Below are 19,084 nucleotides of genomic sequence, written 5' to 3' on the forward strand. Positions count from 1 at the left end.
TCCTTTGCACATCACATCCCTGCCACGCCGGGCACACAGGGATTTTGTCAATGAGCTGTCCTTCTAACTGATCACTTTAATCCTATTGCATTTTTAATTAATGTTGCGCAGTTACAGGCTCCCATGGTTTCGTGGGGTTTTTTCCCTTTCTAAAAGAGAAAACATAAAAGATCTGTGGACTTTTTTTCACCTATGAAGTTTTCAAAGCCATTCAGGACTAGACACTGGTTTCTCTCCATTTTTTTATTCGCTCTGGTGTAGATGTGACCTCTGATATGTGGCTACAGCTTGTATTATTTGCACTGGCTTAGCAAACAAATGTTGATCTCTTCCCTTTTCCATTTCAAACTTGCCTTTCCCTGTTACTTTAGGGTTTCTCATGGAGAGAAGAAATGATTGAAGTCATCGTCTTTTTGTTTTTTAAATCACCGGGGGTGGGGGGAGACCAACAAAAAAAACAAATAAAAACATTTTTAAATATAATGATCCCATACCATAAAGGCAGGAGGCATGAATTTGTTTATTTTTTGAGTGGAACATCTCATGTCTCATGCCTAAGTGTGCTTAAAAGCCAGAGGTAAAAAGAGAGATTCTGCTTGAAAACAGTTTTTTCCCCTTTAAGTTCTGCAATAAAACGGTGATTTAACTTTGGAAGTTTCTCAAGTGTAAAGGTCATGTAGCAGCTTTGCTCTCACGCAGATGGCATTGCTCCAGCAGTGCTGTTGCATCTCTGTGCCTTGTCTTCAGCACTGGACAACCCCAACGGCCACAACTGATGTCCCCAAAAGAGAGAAAATGAACCCAAATCATCCCCCGGAGCACAAGGTGGCAACTGACGACTGCAAATGGCCACAGCAGAGCCGCACGGTGCAATGGCAAACTGCTGCTGTAAATGCCCCTGTGTCTTTCCCGATAAAAACGCAACACATACATCGAAATTCCATGTGGTGTACGCACATGATCAACTACTTGTCTCAGACCCACTCTTAGATGCGAAAATTCGGCACAGCATTACCAGCCACCACCAAAGGGCCGCAGCCTGCAGAGCTGGGCGTCTGCTTTGGCTTTTCGGCACCTGCCTTAGCTTTATCGGGCTTTGGGCACGGCTTTGGCACGGGCTGTGGACTTAAAGGCCAAAGCAGGTGGGAAGGGATGGCTGGAGGGCTCGTGGCAGGGCCAACCTCATGGCCAGAGCAGGTTGCTCTGCTTGCACTTGTCCAGAGGAGATCCGAAAATTATGGTGCTTAGAAAACACTGCAGATCCCAGATGGCTGTTTGCTTCCAGCCCGCATCACCCTGACACACCGAAACCTCAACCCATGAGTCAGATGGTTTGTGAAAGGTTTGTGCAACCTTATCTCGGATGTCCCCGTTGACCTGGGGCTTGGTCTGGGACTCTTCGTACCAGCGAACGAGCTTCTGCAAACGAGGAAAGCACAAAGCGCTCAGAGCGGCTGGAGCCTCCCCAGTGCGGTGAAGCTGACGCTGGGACGCGGCACGGTAAAGGCACCATGGGGAGGAGAGAGCGGGGCTCACGCCAAGCCATGGGCTCGCGGGAACGGCACGGCGAGGCTGCCGGAAAGTTTTAATCCCAGCCCCGCAAAGCTCGTTTTCTGTCCTTTAGACAAGGACATAGATCACTGGGGTTTTTGTAAAGCAGTGGTGGGAGGTGGGAGGGGAAAGGGGGAGCTGGGGGTGTTTTGGTTCGTGTTTGGTTGATTTTTAATGAGATCAGAGGAAATGCTTGAGTTAATCAAGAAGGGGTTTAATCAAACGGTCCTTGCTGAAACCTGGGAAAGCAGGAGTCCGAATGCAGCCTCCAGGCCAGGTCAGCAAAAGCTGCTCCATGCTGTCTTGTGTTTGTGCCCACAGCTGCGCCAGCACATTGCCCATCTCCTCCAGTCCCTGGGAGGTTCAGTGGTGCCCCGTGAGCTCTACCTGCCCTGACCTGCCGTGGGCCACGTCCCCGCGGAGCCCCGTCATCCACCCATGCTACGCTTCCTCTGGGAGAGCATCTCCTTCCAGATGCTCCTCATCTCCCTCATCGTCTTCCTGCTTGTCGCCGACTACATGAAGCACCGAAAGCCGAAGAACTTCCCTCCCAGCCCCTTATCCCTCCCCTTTTTGGGGCACATCTACATGATGGACCTCACCAATCCCCAAATCGCAGTGCAGAAGGTACGAGGGTGGTGGGCACCATGGGGAAGAGGACGGAGGGGATTGTGGCTACACGACCTTTGCAGCGCAGGGAAGGGGTTATGGCCCATGAGGACTTGGAGGAACTCACCCCGGGGCAGGAGATTTGCCCTCGGTCAGCAGCAACGTGGATGAAGTTTGCCCGGGTACGAGGAGGGGGACAAGTGTGGAGCGATCCTTTGGGCAAAGGGCACCACACGATACCACAGGTGTAGGAGCCCCGTAGGGCTGACCGGGGACTGGAAGAGCATTTGGGAAGGGAGTGAAACAAAAGCTGGAAAAGCACAGGACTGAAAAATCAATCCTGGAGAGTTTTACTTGATTTATGACCAATTAACACCAACTCTTGATTAGTCATTTGGGAAAAGAGGAAAGAAAAAAGACTGTAGGCAGTGAAGCAGACACTTGTGCAAACACCCCATCTCCCCTCCCGCTCTCAGCTTCCCTTATTTTCACCCGTGTCCCCTGCCAGGGCTGTCCCTGTCCCAACAGACACATGCATTACAAATGAAACCCATTTTATTTATTTCCTCCCCTCCCAGCTTACTGAAAAATATGGTGACATCTTCAGCATACAGATGGGCACCACATCGTTTGTGATCATAAATGGGCTGCGGATGATTAAGGAAGTTCTTGTAAACCAAGCAGAAAACTTCATGGATCGCCCTGAAATTCCCATTGACAGGGAGATCTTCAGCAAACTGGGTGAGTTATCTGCCAGGACACATATCTCAGCTGTAAGGTCAAAGCACTGACCCTGCAAACGTCTGAGACAGCTGGAGATAAGGCAGAGCCCTGGAGCTTTTTCTCCTCGGTGGAAGGATCTGCCATGGCTCATGGTGGGGTGTTTCTGCCAGGACTGGTCTCCTCCAGCGGGCACTTGTGGAAGCAGCAGAGGAGGTTCACCTTGACCACCCTCCGAAACTTTGGCGTGGGAAAGAGGCCCCTGGAGGAGCGTATCCAGGAGGAGTGCCGATGCCTCGTGGATGCGTTTGGGGATGAACAGGGTGAGTGCCACGGCCCTCATAAGCTGTGCTGAAGGCAGAAACCGGTATGGTCCATTATAATTTCACCCATGATTCACTGCATGCTGAAAAATACCTCACCTTGCAGGCCATGCTAGCACCCTGCCAGCATCCCAGCTCCCTTTTACAGGTGTTTTGCCTTCAAACTGACTGGTGAATGCAGCTAGGTATTCATAGCCCACCTTCAACCTACCGCGCTCTTGGAGATCTCTGGAAAAATCCTGTGTGTGTGTAAACACCGATGTTTCTAATGAATTCAAATGATGCCTGCTCTTCTGCAGACCTTGCTTGCCAAAGTAAACAAACATCTCCATAATCCGATTGAACTGGGACTGCTGGGTCTGCCCAGCCAAGCTTGGCCAGCTCATGGGGGCTGCGAGGCATCCCGGGAGAGCAGTGACACAGGAGGGTGCCTGTCAGGTGTCCCTCATTTCACTCATATTTGTTGAATGTTTTACTTCTTACAACTGTGTTCTCTTCTCCTTTTCTGTGAAGACTGGAAGAGTATTGATCGCTCCCTTTTCCTTCTCCAGGGAATCCTTTCAACCCTCACTTAAATATCAGTAATGCCGTTTCAAACGTCATCTGCTCCATCACCTTTGGCAATCGGTTTGACTACCACGATGAGGAATTCAAAAAATTGCTGCGGCTGATAGATGAGACGGTTAGACTCCACGGGACCGTCATGAGCCAGGTACAGACCTTCTGCCGCCAACGTGGACAGTGTGCAGTTTTGCAGGGCCATAGTTTCTTTTCTGAAGACAACCTCAAAACTTGTAGCATTTTCGTCACCAAACTTCACTGTCATTCCTTATTCCTTCACAGAGGGTAGATTTGCCTGTAATTTCTTTCTGTCTTATTTTCAAGCTGTGCAATGCTCATGTTGCTCTCTCTCATCCAACATCACCTTTCCTGCCCATTGACTGTCAACCTGCCTGCTGTAATGCTGGGTAATGAACTAATCACTCTGTAACGGGAATACCAATCCCTTGTAATGCTCTTCTGGAGCTGAGCTATTTCTACCAACTCCAGCAATTTAGTAAGCGTGGCATTACAGGCTCCTCAAGTTTTGATAACAGCTGCTTTTTTCAGTCCTTTATTCAATTTGCTATTCTCCTTTTGTGTCCAAAGCTATACAACTCTTTCCCATCTATAATAAAGTTCCTCCCTGGATCCCACCAAACCATTTTTAAAAACTGGAAGTTGCTGAAAAATTTCGTGAAAGAGAAGATCGACAAACACAAGGAGGACTGGAACCCCTCGGAGAGCCGGGACTTCATCGACAGCTACCTGCAGGAGATAGCCAAGGTCAGCAATGCAGAGCAAACCCTTTTGCAGCAGGACTTAGAAATCAGGAGAGATGCGAAATGAGCCCAAATTCTCCACCTGAGCTGCCTGTGTGGCCATTTATGGGCTGGACATCAGGTTCAGGGCAGCCATCAGCAGGATGGAGGTGTAGGGGGCCAGCAGCTTCTGCCAAAATCCTTGGGGTTGACTTAGAGTAAGCCTGGTGTCAGGGCAGCCCTTGCTGTTTGTGCGGCACTAACGTACCTTTTTGTGAAGGACAACGGTAACGGCACCTTCCAGGAGGAAAACCTCGTGGCATGTGCGCTCGACCTACTGTTCGCCGGGACCGAGACCACTTCCACAACCATCCGCTGGGCTCTGCTGTATATGGTTCTGCATCCAGAAATTCAAGGTACAATTAGCAAAAGTCAGTGTTTTTCCTCGCTTTTAGCCCTCGCAGTTTCATGAAAGTCTCTTTTTTGAAAGAGAAAATGGGAAGCCTCCTGCACTCACACAAAAGAGGTGCAAACAGTGGCAGGTATACCAGGTCGGTTCTCGGGGGACCCTCACAGCAACCACCACGTGTTGTTCCAAGGTTTGGTTTGTTTTTTTTTTTCTTGAACCTTGGCTGACCCCTGCTTTTTCCTACCAGCCCGCGTGCAAGCAGAGATTGACGCGGTCATCGGGCAGGTGAGGCAGCCAGCCCTGGAGGACAGGAACAACATGCCTTACACCAATGCCGTCATCCACGAAGTGCAGAGGAAAAGCAACATCATCCCTTTCAACGTCCCAAGACTGACGGTGAAGGACACGGTCTTGGATGGCTTCCACATACCAAAGGTAACCCCACTCCTGAGCGCTGAGACTTTGGCAAGAGACTCCCAGTTCCCCAGGCGTGATTTGTCAGACCAAGTCCCTCCTGCGCAGACTGGAGGGGCAGAGCCACAGCGTCTCTGCCCCGTCCAGAGTTCACTCCTAGCGAACACGTATTTTTTGCCATCCAAACAATGTCCTCCAGGACGTTGAATGGTGCAGAGCGCTGTGGGACGGCACCCCCCCCCCCCCCCCCCCGTGCACACCATCAAGGCGGAGATCCCATCTCACACAGCTTTTACAGGAACTTTGGCCCAAGATTACAGCAGATAAAAATGACGCTGATGAGGGAAAAACATGGGTGTATAATCATTGCACCTCCAAACAGACAAGAAGTAGGAAAAAGTGGCCATGCAGGGGGGTGTTGGACAAATAATTGCAGCAGAATTTGACTATGGATGCTCTTCATGGAGAAGAGAGTGGAAGATAAAAACACCCTTGCTGCTGCCAATGACAGAGAAAGTGCTACTTATTTTTCTTTTCCTCTTAGGGCACAGGTTTGCTCACAAATTTAACCTCCGTGATGTTTGACAAGAACGAGTGGGAAACCCCTGATGCTTTTAACCCTGAGCATTTCCTGAAGGATGGTCAGTTCTGGAAAAGGGAGGCTTTTATGCCATTTTCTATAGGTAAGATTTGCTGAATTTTGGTGCTTTGGCACTGGGATGGGGCTTCTAACTGCATTGGTGGAGACACAGAGGGAAATAGCAATGGAAAGGGCTGATGTTGGCTGCACCCTGAGAGGTGCCACTCAAGACGCGCTCACATAGCCACCCCAAAGCATCACAACTGCACTCTGAGCCCTTCCTTGGCTCTCTTCATGTGCACAAGAGAGAGATGAGGCTGAGTAAGAGACCGTAAAAATGCCAGAGATGTAGAAAGACCTTCAAGGCAAGAGCATCGCTCTGTGCTCCTGCTCCCCCATGGCTGAGTTCCCTGGTGCCACCACAGGGTACCGCAGCGAGATTGCTTTCAGCATCCCCGTTTCCCGTACCAGCATCACGCACCTTCTCTGGTAGCTCGCTTTTGTGCAGCTCAAACCACCCATCCCAGCGTGGGCACGTCCAGACCATGTGCATCAGCACAGCTTACCCAAGCAGGGCAGGAGATGACGCGTGCGCATACAGTTACACGCACGCACTCTCGCAAAGTTGTGCAATTTGGGGCAGGGGGGGAGCCCACGCTGTAACGCCAATGCCATTATTGGGGAGCACAGTTTGGGCTGCAAAACTCATCCTGGGAAGGGGGTAACACAGCTAGACCATGGTCCTAAGGGAAGGCAGAGGCTGAGGTTGAGGATGCCACGGGTGGCTGTCTCCACAGGGAAGCGTGCCTGCCTGGGCGAGGTAATAGCCCGTGCCGAGCTCTTTCTCATCTTCACGGCTCTGCTCCAGAAATTCACCTTCCAGGCACCCCCGGACACCACGCTCAGCCTCCAGTTCAAGCTGGGCATCACCATGGGCCCGCAGCCCTACAAGATCTGCGCCGTGCCTCGGTAGGGAAGCCTTGGCCACCACCCTCACATGCCAAAGGGAAAATCCTTTCGCATGGATGCTGAAAACAAGCCCTTGGTAGCTTCCCTGGGCAGTGGTAATGACCACCTGGCTTTAGAGAGAAGCTGGGCTCTTTGTTTGTTTCTTTTAAAGCAATTGCAGAATCATTTCTTTTACAAGCGGACCTCGTACTCTGTATCACGTGAGAAAGGTGATCAGCCTGGAATCTGCCAGCGTACTTTTAGGCTTGCCATATGGCACTGTAAATGAAGGAGGGGCTTGGGGCTTTCCTAATTTTATGATAGATGGCCATGCTTCACAGTGACAAGAGAATGAGCAACACTTTAGAGATTGCAGTGTTCAGGCTGTGGCTGCGTACTGTGGAAGAGCAGTACCAGCCCTTGCTTTATGACATTAATACAGGTATTAATTACCAACATTTTTTTGATTTTTGTTATCCTTGACACGTAATCCATTAAAAAAAAAGGTCACTCTATAACATCTCTTTCTCTTGCATCAATAAATCCTTACCAATCCTGCCTCTTGGAATATGCTAAATCCTCCCTGTTTACCTGCCCAGCACCACTGAGTAGCTGGTGTGCCCAGAGAGCAGAGGGGTGAGCTCCAGCAACGCACGATGCACAGCCAAGCCTGCTGCACTCAATAGCCTAATGAATAAAAGGGTCCCCTGGAAAATACCAGCAACAAATTACTATTATTTTAAACCATCGCATGCAAGGTGAAACAGTTCCAAGATTGACAACCGGTGGTTAACAGCGGTAAATGCATCGACCCCATAAGAGTTATACCACGGGATGCTGGCAAGACCCCCAGGCCTGACAAGGTGCAGCTCCCAGCAGTGGGACCAGGGCTGCCTGGCAGGAAGGCATGGCACAACACAGTGCCAGTAACACAACACCTCCAGCTCCTGCTCACCTGGTGAGGAAGCGAGGAGAAAGCAACCTTCTCCTGTTCATTTTCAATTTTTCCTGGAGTACTTTTTGCACATTCCTAGAGGAAGCAAATTTTTCCCAGTCCCTTCCGAGAATTAAGTCATCTCCTGAAGGAATTAAAAGCATCTTTTTTTCATGCAAGCATTAACATCCAGGTGGGTTTTAAATCCTTTTATTTTAACCTGCATTTTCTCCTCCAAGCACAGAGGGGAGGAAGCATAGAAAGCTGGGATGGCCCCGCAGACTGGCTCACAAAAGGGCAGAAAGACCCCGTGGCCCCACAGCTGCATACTGGGGCCAAGCACAGCCATACAATGTAAAGCAAAATTTATAGCAAGTGAACATGGCTTCTGGCAAGGCTCCTTCAAGCATAGGGCTGGGTGGGGAGGCTCTGCGCCCTCCTCTGGTCTTCTGTGCCAGGCACAGCTGGGTGGAAACAAGAGGTTGGACTAAGATGCTGTTTCTGGCACTTGAGGCTCCAGTTTCGCAGATCCGTAAGGTGGAGATATGGGAACCAAACCAACCTATTTATAAAACGCAGGAGACTTGACCAGGTTCTCACTAAAAGTAGGATGAGACACCCTCAACCCCAGCTCCCCACCCCTCCTCTCCCCATGCCAGCTGCCCTCCCAACCTGCTCCTGGCAAGGCGCTCCCACATCTTCCCTTTGCAGCTGAAACAAGGAAGTTCATTTGACTTTCTAGACCTTATGTTCTTTCTTTTCCTTCCTTGGGAGAAGCAGAAGGGGAAGGCTAGAAGCAGGCTGCATGCCTGGAATCGACTGGGAACAGGAGAGGGGAACAGTGACGAGTTTCTGTTGTGTGCAGCATTACTCCCAAAGCACTTCCAGTTTGCAGGCGTCATCCGACTTCTTTATTTCACTCCTTGGCTCAGATTCCCATTTCCTTTCCCAGGCTGCTGCTATATCCAAAAGCTTCCTCCCCCTCCTCCCCAGGTCTCTGCTGGGTTAGTTGTACTCTGAGCAGAGCACATTTCACAGGACCATTTTGCAGAAGGGCTCCTTGGATATTTTGCCCCCTCCACCAAAACCATATCCCATGCACAGCTGACCTCACCTCCTCCCTTTCTTTGCACTCAGGGCCTTGCTCCTGCATCTCTCCAAGGACACGCCTCACCTAAACATACAAACCTGCTGTAGTGCTCGGCTCTTAATGTGCTACCAGAGAAGCCGTAAGCAAACGGGGTCACAGACCCAGGCTCTGCGCAGGCGGTCTGCGTTTGAACACAGCTTGTCGTGACCAAGCACTTGGAAACAGAGCTCCCCCCTGCACACATCACCCCTCGCTCGCCCCTTCTGCGCTCAGGAAGGCAGCGGCGGCTGCCGGTGCGTGTCCTGTGACAGATCACATATGGGCTGAAAACATCCTGCAGCTCGGCTCAGGCTTCCTGCACAGCTGAGAGCCTCTTCCCCTCCCTTCTCCCTCACACACCTGCAGTTTTTGTTCTTCAGTGGCTGAAAATGCTTTTACATACAGCCTCAGAAAGAAGGAAAAATGGTTCTTCCGTATCTGGCCATTCACTTCACGCTCACTGGGACACTTCTGCCAGCGCGCGGGCCCTTCCACACTGAGGGATCATGCAGCTCCCCATCCTCATGGAGTAGCGGCCCAAGGCAATAAAAATCCTTACTCACCAATGTCAGGATAGTCAGACTGAGGATTACGGTTCAGAGAAAGGGAAAACCTGCAGTAAAAACAGGTCTGAAACAGGTGCCCTGAAGGAAACTTGTGACACTTTCTCCCTGCTGATCTTCACTCTGGAGGGCTGAACAGCTGCCTGCTCTCATTCCCAACGTCACTTCTGGGTTGAGGTTAGTGCTCAGGGAACAAGAAAACTGTCAAGGAGACTAAGAACTGGGCACATAAATAACCTGCAAAGCAGACTGAAAAGGGCAGTCAGTTTTCTTCTCCAAATAATAATAAGCATGGTGATTTAGAAGTGCGTACCTCTCCTCTGTGTCCTCTTAGGTGGGGCTGAGGAGAGTAGGCAGAGATCCTAACTTATTTCAGCAGCAATAAGCAATTACTGAAGTCACTCAACAGCTAATTTGTAGTGGGTTTTAGTCTTTCCACTTCACAAGGTCCCTTACCCAGCTCTCAGATGACTGTCAGCAGACTGAGTACAGGTAACCAGCTTTGGGTGGGAGCAGAACCATAAGCAGGAATGCACTGAAAAGAGGAGGAGAAGGTGGCACAACTCTGATTTGTTGTTGTTACAGCAAAACATACATACACTCATTATACATATGTGACATGACATTTTAGACGGTGTAACTATATCCACATGCAGACCCAGTTCATACGTTGCCCAGAAATATAGATGCTTACATCAGCTAGGGACCATTAAATACATTGCTTGGAATAAAGACACCAAAGAATTAATTTTAAAAATCTTTATGTGAATATAAAAGAATTCTTTCCAAAGAAAAATAAAACCAAAAGTTTAAAAATTAGTGCAATTTTTCAAGTTCTATGCAACACGGTGTTTACATTTGCTTTAAACAGAAGATGTAGACACTGGTACACTGAAAACCTTAACTCTAGCTTGACTAGGGGGAGGAAGGGAAAAAAAGCAAAAAAGTTAAGAAAATTACTTTACTAGACATTACCAACTCTTAAACTATTGTTTCCATTTTCTAATTCCTAAGCTATTTATGGCTACCTAAACAAAACATCAGTATTGCTTATATTACTTATTTCCAAGTTAAGTGTCTATTGTAGAAAATAGAATACCCATATATATATATATTTATACTTTTAATGAACAAAAAAATCAGTTAGGTGAAAATTTATTTTCAGTGAAAGTTTCTTAATCCACTATAATACAGTTGTTGCAAAATAATCTTCTCAAAACTGCTGCCTGATCCACCTTGTGTAAAAGAACCTACTAGTTCAAAATTTGTATTATTGCTACAAAACACTTCTCTTCCCTAGTGGTTATTTTTAATCTTATATAAAAAAATATTAACAAATGATATGTCAATCAGAATATATTTTTGTTTCTTTGGATTTATATTACCCGTTTTACTGGAAACTGGCTAAATGACTAATAATGCTGATTAACTTCAGCAATATTCAATGATTTCATCTCGTAATTTGAATCTGTTCCTAACTGTGCTATCTGGGCATGATACAAATTCATCTTGCAGCAGAGACAAGTAGCCTCTTTCTTCATCCTGCCTCAGCAGTGGTGCACATTGCATCAAAGAACATTGTATTGACATTGTTCTGCTGCTACATGTTGCATGCAACTCAGCTATAACACAGCAATGCTGCTATTAGCTTTTTTTTTTTTTACATGAATGAAGTTAACATTAAAATGATACTTATTCTAACAATCCTTTCTGCACAGCCAGATGAGCTGAAGTGAATACAACACTATGGCTTACAACCAAATATTTATTTCTACAGATCAGTTCCTCATTCATAGGACATAACCCAAGTTTAACCAGTTATAAAACAGCCACTCTTAAACAGGTTCTCAATCCCAAAGAAACACTTAAGCTATATTCACAGGCTTAACTTTTAACAGTTTGGAAAAGCCCCAAGTAAGTAACATTTCATCTAATACCTGAAAACCCGATTCATTTTTGGCAACCCCAACAAGACTATTGGGGACAACCTTGCCCTGAAAAAGGCTGATCCCTGTCTGTAGTCCCATATTTAAATTCTTACATTGTTAGTCAGAAGACAAACTTCCAATTAAACAATAGGGAGGTTCTTGGTCATTTTTGGTCCCAGGGTCTGCAGTTTTGAGAAGTGTACATCAAAGACATTTGCTCCAAGTTTTTCACTATTCAGCACCTGATATGACTACTGACACAGCTCTACTACTGTGAAAAGTACAACAAATGCATCAAGCCTACTAACTAGATCAGTATTTGAAAGATGTCCATGAAAGTTTCCATGCTGTAAAGAACGAGGGTTAAGAGACCCATTCAACACCATCAGTGACAGTTTCACATTTCACTAGAACACACCAAAGTACCAGGCTTTAGAAACGTAAGCACCTTGCTAAGACTTAGTCTCCTGTTCCACTGCTCACCACCATCTCCCACACCACTAGCAGATTAAACAAGCAATTGTATCTTAAAAATACAAACCCCAGTAATATCACTGCAGCAATAAAAGACCTCAAAACCCAAGAGGTAGTCCAAAGAAGCATAAAATCCTGAAGAGCACAACCTGATAGACAAAACTGTCCAATGGCAGTTTGTCCAACATATTCTCTGCTCATACCACATTTAGCATGAGACTGGCTTTTAAACAATGCCTTGTGTAGACAGTTTTGAAAGAGGAAATCTCTTTTGAATGCCTAAATGTACAGTACTGTAAATCTATCACCACAACTAAAGAAGCAACGTTAAGTACTAAAAATGAATACTTCTATTTTCTCTAGCATTGCATGCAATGTCCAATAAAGAATTTAAGATGCTGGGGAAGGAAGAAATCAAAGAACAAGCCATACTAAGGGGCATGCAAAATGGAAGACTACTCAAATTTCACAATTCAAAACTTGAAATTCTGCAAATCTGAACCCTGCTCTCAAACCAAAGATGGCCTTAATGGTGAAGACAGACATATGCTTTCATTCATACATACGGTTGAGTTTCATATTAAATCACAGACTGGTACAGCACCCTCAAATACTTTGTTTAAGCGTATTTGGTTTTTTTTTTTTTAAGGGCTGCTGTAATTTTATTTTATTTAACTGTGTATAATGAATTTGCTCTAGACAGTTTGCAAAGAAGAATGGACATTAACAAGCTTCCTAAAAATACAGTTCACAACAAAAATAAGACATTTGGTAAAGAAAGTGACACAAATTTTGTGAAAGATATCAGCTTCCTGCACACAAATTTCAGACATCAATCCCCATTTCATTGTCTTCAATCCAGATACTGCAAAATTATTATAGTTCACCCACTTTTCTCCCTGCCAACAAACAATCTTTGCTGCCAACAACCAGCACAGCTATCTTTCATTCATCTGCCTAGCACAGTTAGTTCAGAATTACTGAAGTGAAACTACGTTTAAAAAGAGGAAAATTAATTTCTATGTACAGGGTTGTATAAATAGCTGGAAATAAATGGGGTTCCTTCCCACCTAACCACCTTTCTGCAAATAAATGCAGTGTACCAATACGCCAGACTTTTAAAACATAGCCTAGACTTTTGACTCACTGTAATAGCTTTTCTTCTTACACAGGAAAAGACAGCTTATTTGGCTTTAGTGAATTCAACATCTTAAAGACAGGTTTTCCTTAATGTATATACACACAAACTTAATCTTTCCTTTTCTAAATAAACTGAGTAATTCTGCTTCTCACTTGAGATGACAAAACAAATCCTGTCTTCTGTTATATAAACAAGTCAACTGGTACTACACCTTTTTTTTTTCCTTTTTCTATAAATGCAAGCATTTTCTTGCTTTTACAATTTTACTTTGTATTCTAAAAAAGTATTTTTTAAAACATGGTACCAATCTTTTAAATTTATTTTTAGAAGAGCCCAGCAAAAATGCCCAATATTGCCAGTTTCCTGAAGTACATTTTTGCATAACATCTTTCCATTACAAAAGTCAACTTTCTAGCCCAAACCCATTAAATAAAGTTTTAAATATATAGTGCCAATTTTTATATTTACAATATATTCTGAAGGCAAATATAAATCTTTTAAGTTGTGCTTGTAAATACATACTGCAGTTATTAAATCTACTTCTATTTGGAAAACTATGTGCTACCTTCTAGACACACCACTGATCAACTTAATCACTTCTTGATAGGTTCTGATGTTGAATTCGCAGTTGCCCACCATTCTAACCTCCTCTTTCATCAAATAGTTAAAAAAGGAAGCTATAAAACATTTAAGGACACTTTAGCATGTAAGTTTTCCTCATGGTCCTTGGTTTAATCAGATGTTGCACCCGGTACTTTAACAGTGAGATTCCTTCTGGTATTGGTGACATGACGTTGTTGAGCTAGGAATGAGCGTCCGGGACCGTCTCTGCAGGCACCACTACTGCCAACCAGTCTTGCTTCCATACCTAGCTTCTGAAGAGTTAGGCTCTGCAAATAAGTTAAACAACATTTACACTGTAGCAAAAACAGAAGAAAAATAATTGGCTATCTTTCATACACAAAGCTCATATTACTAAGTATGCACACATAATTTCTTTTACTGTATTTCTTATATACTCTCTTGCTGCCATAAAAGGTATGGACCAAGACTGAAGAAAATAAGATCCATTCACATTCGTATAGAATGTGTTAATTTTAGCTTGTAGTGAAGTTGTTCCATTACTAAGCTATTTAATTTTACTTTCCTTTTTTGATTTCCCATTCCAGTCTTTCTTTATGAAACTCTACTTAAACATTCCTTCATATGAGGATGAAAGAAACTTTCTCCAGTCCTTTTCACAGCAAATTGAATGTCAAACATTCTAACAATCTTTGCAACACTGCTGCAGGACGAGAAGATGGCTCTAGCTTTATTCCACAAATACTGTGCTAAAGACACTGAACACCGAAAGCAGGAGTCTGGAAACATTTTGAACCACAGCCTCCCTTTGTCTCAAGCCCAAAAACTTCAACAACAAATGCTATTGAACATTCAGGAATTTTGCCTGCTAAATCCAGATGGAAGCTTGTGGCAGCAAATAGTACATTACTAACATGGAAGTCATGGCCTATGCCAAATTTTAAGTTTCCCGTTCCAAAGAACAGAAGACCAGCAGAAAACATACAACAAAATAATTTTACAAAATAGTTGATTGTTAAAACACTGCTAAAAAGACAGTGATGTAAGATTTAACTGTCACATTTAGCAAAATGTGTTTTTCCGATTTCTGAAATACCAAACGAACTTTTGACCCACCTTGTTATACCATGCAGTTACAATTAGCTTTTCCTCATAGTCACGTAACTTAGCAAGTTTGTATTCAGCCTGCAAGGAGACAGTAGAGAAGACAATCTCAATTACAACACAAAAATAATCTGCATAAATTTATTGCAGCCTATTGAGTGAAATAAAGACATGCAGCAGAAATGCTTAAATATGCAAAATAACTAGAAGGCTTAGAAGTGTAAAGAAAGATACTTCCATAAATTACCATGGGAGAAGTTATAGACTACTTCAAGAAAAGGCCAAACTTTACTCAAGTTGCAGTTCAACTTAGAAACATACTTTAAAAGTGTGCGTGGGGGGAAATGCATGAAAGTCTAGGGTGTATCAGAAAGTCTATAAATAGTTTAGTAATTTTTTTCATCTGAAAGTCAAAGACAAGAATGTACCTCTAGTGGCTGAATATTCTTACCACGTTACTGAATTGCTATTATACAGTATGTTTACCTAGTACATACACATAGAAGAAATCTGAGGCCACAGTATTTATAAAGTCAGATCTTTCTGCCTACTAACTCGTGTTGAGGAATTGTGTATTTGCTCAGGTAACTATTCTAACAAGTCCCATTAATATTGCTATAAAACTGAAAACATTTTTTTTGTATTTGCACTACTGTCAACAATCCTTTCAGGATTTCAGCCAAGCAGATTTTACTGAATTAACAGGTTTTACTCTTTTACATAGTTTCAAGAACTCCACTATATGAAACCACTGTTATCAGGGGTCTAGTAAATAAAGAAGTCACTGCTCAAATACCTAGTCCCTCATACAAAATAAGTTACATTACTACTGAAAAAGGTCAGACTCTGCAGCTCTGTGCAAGTTACCATAACATGGCAAAACTATTAGTCTTATGAAATATTTCACTTATAGCTTTTCAGAGGTTTTAGAAGGAATCCAAATTAGTGTTTCAGTTGCACATTGAAAAACACTGTTGAAAAGTAAACTGCTCTGACAGACTTACACTAAGATACAAGGTTAATTAAGCCAAACTAAAAAACCCTAGGTTTGATGCTCTGTGCAGTTTCTAACTGAATGCAGCATTGAAGGGTACTGGATCATTAGGAAACAGTAGCTTGAGCATCAATGATATTAGAGACAGCAGAACATATTAGAAGTTATTATTAAATATGTGTAAATTTTTACCTCTAGTGCTTCAATTTTTTTGTCTTTATCTGTTATCTGTTTTCTGAGCAACATAATTTCTGCTGATGCTGGATTTAGCTTGGGGTCTAATGTTTTTATCACCTGTACAAGGCAAAACAAAAGCATTACAAGTCAGGTTTGATTCTCAACAGCTCTGCATCTCATTTGCTTACAGCAGAAATGAAAACAGACTGAGCACTAGTCAGGCAGTTATGCTGAAAACTAGGCTGTTACACTGTACAACAGAAGATATCAAAGGGTACAAAGGAATCATTAATGCATCTCATGCTTTAGCCTAAACCCCATTCTCTTATACGCTTAAGTGACTGCAGTTGAGCAATTTGACTAAAAATGCAACATATAGCCACTAATTTTAATTGGGAGGTGGAGGGGGGGGGGGGGGGTGGGACTCAAATCAATCTGTTCAACAATTTATGAGGGAGGAATATATACATTCAGAAATACACCACTCACATTTCTTGCTTTCTCAAGGTACATTTTATATCTTTCTTCCATTGCTTTCATATCCTCATCTTTTTTTCGCAAAGCTGCCTCCAGCTCTCCAATTTTCTGGGCTATTTACAGAAATATCAACAAAGACATACAAAATAAAAATAGACATAGTACTTCCAAGGCTTCTGTGTTCTCCTGATTTAACCACCCCTCAAACAAACTTTCTAGCTACTACACAATTTCTTAAGTTCTTATTTTTATTTCAGTTGTACCGTAAGGTCCCACCTGACCCCGAATTCCCATTTTGCAGAGTATTGTTCAACAAAACTAAGCCCCCATGAACCTCTCCCTGGCCCACACCATGTGCAAGAAAACCCTCCCTCCACCCCCATTTCAGGTTTAAAGCTGAGCTGTAGCAGAAAGCCTTATCCAGACAAGTATCCCACAGCCACTGGGCTATGGGAATCATTTCAGAAGAAAATTAACATAGTCTCATAAAAAAACCCGAAAAACAACTTACGGTTCTGACTAACATCAGGCTGGAGTTCTGCAAGATCAGCCTCTTTCTTCTGTAACTCATCATGCACTTCATTCAGCTTTTCCCTACAAATGAAAGGCTGGGCTAAGAATTAAGTTCACAAATAATCCCATGCACAGTTTTAAGAGCTGAAAGCTGAAACTTAATGGTGGAAGTGTTTAAATAACTATTTTAAACTCTGGCAATTCTTTTGAGTTTAATTAGAAATATTAGTATGTATTTTTGAAGAACCATAGAAGTTGTGACTTCTGAATTGAGTCTCATTTACCTAAAGCTAGAAACAAAAAAAGAAAATGAACAAAAAACCCCTCCAGCATCTCCTTTGCAGGAACTACATCTACTGAAAGGATGGAAGTATTTCAGAAGTATGAAATACATTTTGAGTCCAGTAAAAGCGATGGTTTTAGCAATCTGTTGTAGAACCAGAACAGTTAAAATGCTACTGGTGATGAAGAGACAGTTAAGTGGATACTAGTATTACAAGATTATCATGATCAGAGTAGACAAAACTAGAACACTAATACTTAACTCACTACATGCATGATTCTCAATCAGTGGCTTAGAAAAACAAGACACCGTACAAAGACTTAGGCAGTTTCTGAGCTACAACAGTCCAATCATTTAGCATAAATAAGCTATTGTGGATGTATGTGCCTTACTTACATATGTGCTGCCAATTTCTGCTTCAGGTTGCTAGACTATGAAAGGAAAGAGTTAAAACTCAGTTATATTTCAGTATTTCATACCATGCAATGTTAAAGTGCTCTTACAAATCAGCCAAGAATACTTAGCACACCTAAATAAGTCAAACCAAACAAATGCTAAGAAAGCTGCATTTTTCCATGCATTTCTGTAACTGCATTCATATTTTTTTGCATTGCACAGATACCAATTCCAGCATCTTTTTTCTTTAAAGCTATCCTTCTCACTATACCACCATTTAATGACAAAACCAGAGATTTTTTTAAAAGTAAAAGTAGAAGGTAGAAGAGTTACAGTTCCTTAACGAAAGCAAGGGGAGGGAAACGCATAAAACATGAGCTTTTCCATTGAAATGCAGTTGGTGTGCAGGTCTTGTGGATTCTCATACTATAGAGACTAAACTCATCTGCTCTGAATACAGTGGAGCCAAGTCTGTGTTACCTAAACTGAGGGAGTTGTTTTTCAGGCAGGAGACAGTTTTTAGAATATACTGAACAGCCTCAATTGTTTAAGATGGTTGCTTGAAAGGTCTGTGTTTGTTCGGTAGGAGGGTATGACCTGAAGGGGCTTCACGGCTTGCTTACTCTTACTACCGCATGAACTAGTGCATTTCAAACTAACTTTATAAAAACAAAAAAGCAAAACAAAACAAAAAAGCACCAAACCACAAACATGCCTTCTTAGTAGTTACCAGCACTAGACACACTGAAAAAGAAGAGGCACATCTAAACAACGCACTTGACGTTACACTGAAGGATTTTAAACAAAACTGGCAAGACATCTTCAAGGTCAAGAAGCCTAAACTTTCACTTACTCCTTCAGTCTTGGATCCTTGCTCCTGTAAAGTCTTTTGCAGATCTTCAATCTGCTGCTGTAACTCCCCAATACGCTCTTCATTTAGCCTTTTAGGAAGAAAAGACAGTTGTTATCCATCTAAACAGATCACAACAGACAGATTTTTCTGTTTCACGTCTGGATGATAATTTTTCAGAGGGTCTACCCAGCAGGACTTAAGCCACAAAGAAACTGATTTCAAATGCTTTTAGTTTGACTGGAACTTCTGCTGAAACAGACACATGGCAGCTTTATTAAATATTTTATAACGAAAGACCTAGAATAATTTTAAGTTTTGAGAAAACTTAACTACCCAAAATTCTCATATCCTAGTAAACTGCTTTCAGCATTCATTAACCGACAAAGAAATTCAGACCATATCCCAGTGTTACAACATGATTAATTTGAGTTCTAGAAATAGAGTTTACATCCATTCTTGGTCTACAGAGAATCATTCAGAGCTAAGAGCATCCTATAAGCAACACTTTCTTCAGAGTACACTACACACAGACCCGCCACATTTTATACCACCACATTTAAGCTACTTTCCCTCTTGCTTCCTTCACAACCCTTCGTTAATAATTACACTGGTGAAAGAAAAAGGGTAATTGGCTTCCTGCCTAGTGCTACGCTACAGATGCAAACCACAAGGCCACTCAAA

General features: G+C 43.4%; 2 protein-coding genes across 2 annotated transcripts in view; one reads left to right on the forward strand and one right to left on the reverse strand.

The window, feature by feature from the left end:
• The first annotated feature begins 1,163 nt into the window (after positions 1–1,163).
• Positions 1,164–7,413, forward strand: CYP2J2 (cytochrome P450 family 2 subfamily J member 2). The gene is made up of 10 exons (XM_069788609.1): positions 1,164–1,500; positions 1,873–2,178; positions 2,739–2,901; positions 3,054–3,203; positions 3,755–3,915; positions 4,353–4,529; positions 4,785–4,920; positions 5,161–5,348; positions 5,872–6,010; positions 6,705–7,413. The coding sequence occupies exons 2-10, from the start codon at positions 1,990–1,992 to the stop codon at positions 6,878–6,880; spliced, it is 1,479 nt and encodes a 492-aa protein (XP_069644710.1). The 5' UTR covers positions 1,164–1,500; positions 1,873–1,989; the 3' UTR covers positions 6,881–7,413.
• Positions 7,414–10,225: 2,812 nt separating this feature from the next.
• The window catches only part of HOOK1 (hook microtubule tethering protein 1), a 29,736-nt gene continuing 20,877 nt past the window's right edge, over positions 10,226–19,084 (reverse strand). The window contains exons 16-22 of the mRNA XM_069788586.1: positions 18,404–18,491; positions 17,551–17,585; positions 16,870–16,952; positions 16,371–16,471; positions 15,897–15,998; positions 14,723–14,791; positions 10,226–13,914 (exon numbers count right to left, since the gene is read on the reverse strand). Coding sequence (XP_069644687.1) covers positions 13,756–13,914; positions 14,723–14,791; positions 15,897–15,998; positions 16,371–16,471; positions 16,870–16,952; positions 17,551–17,585; positions 18,404–18,491 — 637 coding nt within the window. The 3' untranslated portion in view covers positions 10,226–13,755. The remainder of the gene's footprint in view (positions 13,915–14,722; positions 14,792–15,896; positions 15,999–16,370; positions 16,472–16,869; positions 16,953–17,550; positions 17,586–18,403; positions 18,492–19,084) is intronic.

The sequence above is a fragment of the Haliaeetus albicilla genome, chromosome 8, assembly GCF_947461875.1.
Source record: "Haliaeetus albicilla chromosome 8, bHalAlb1.1, whole genome shotgun sequence".
Classification (NCBI taxonomy): domain Eukaryota; kingdom Metazoa; phylum Chordata; class Aves; order Accipitriformes; family Accipitridae; genus Haliaeetus; species Haliaeetus albicilla.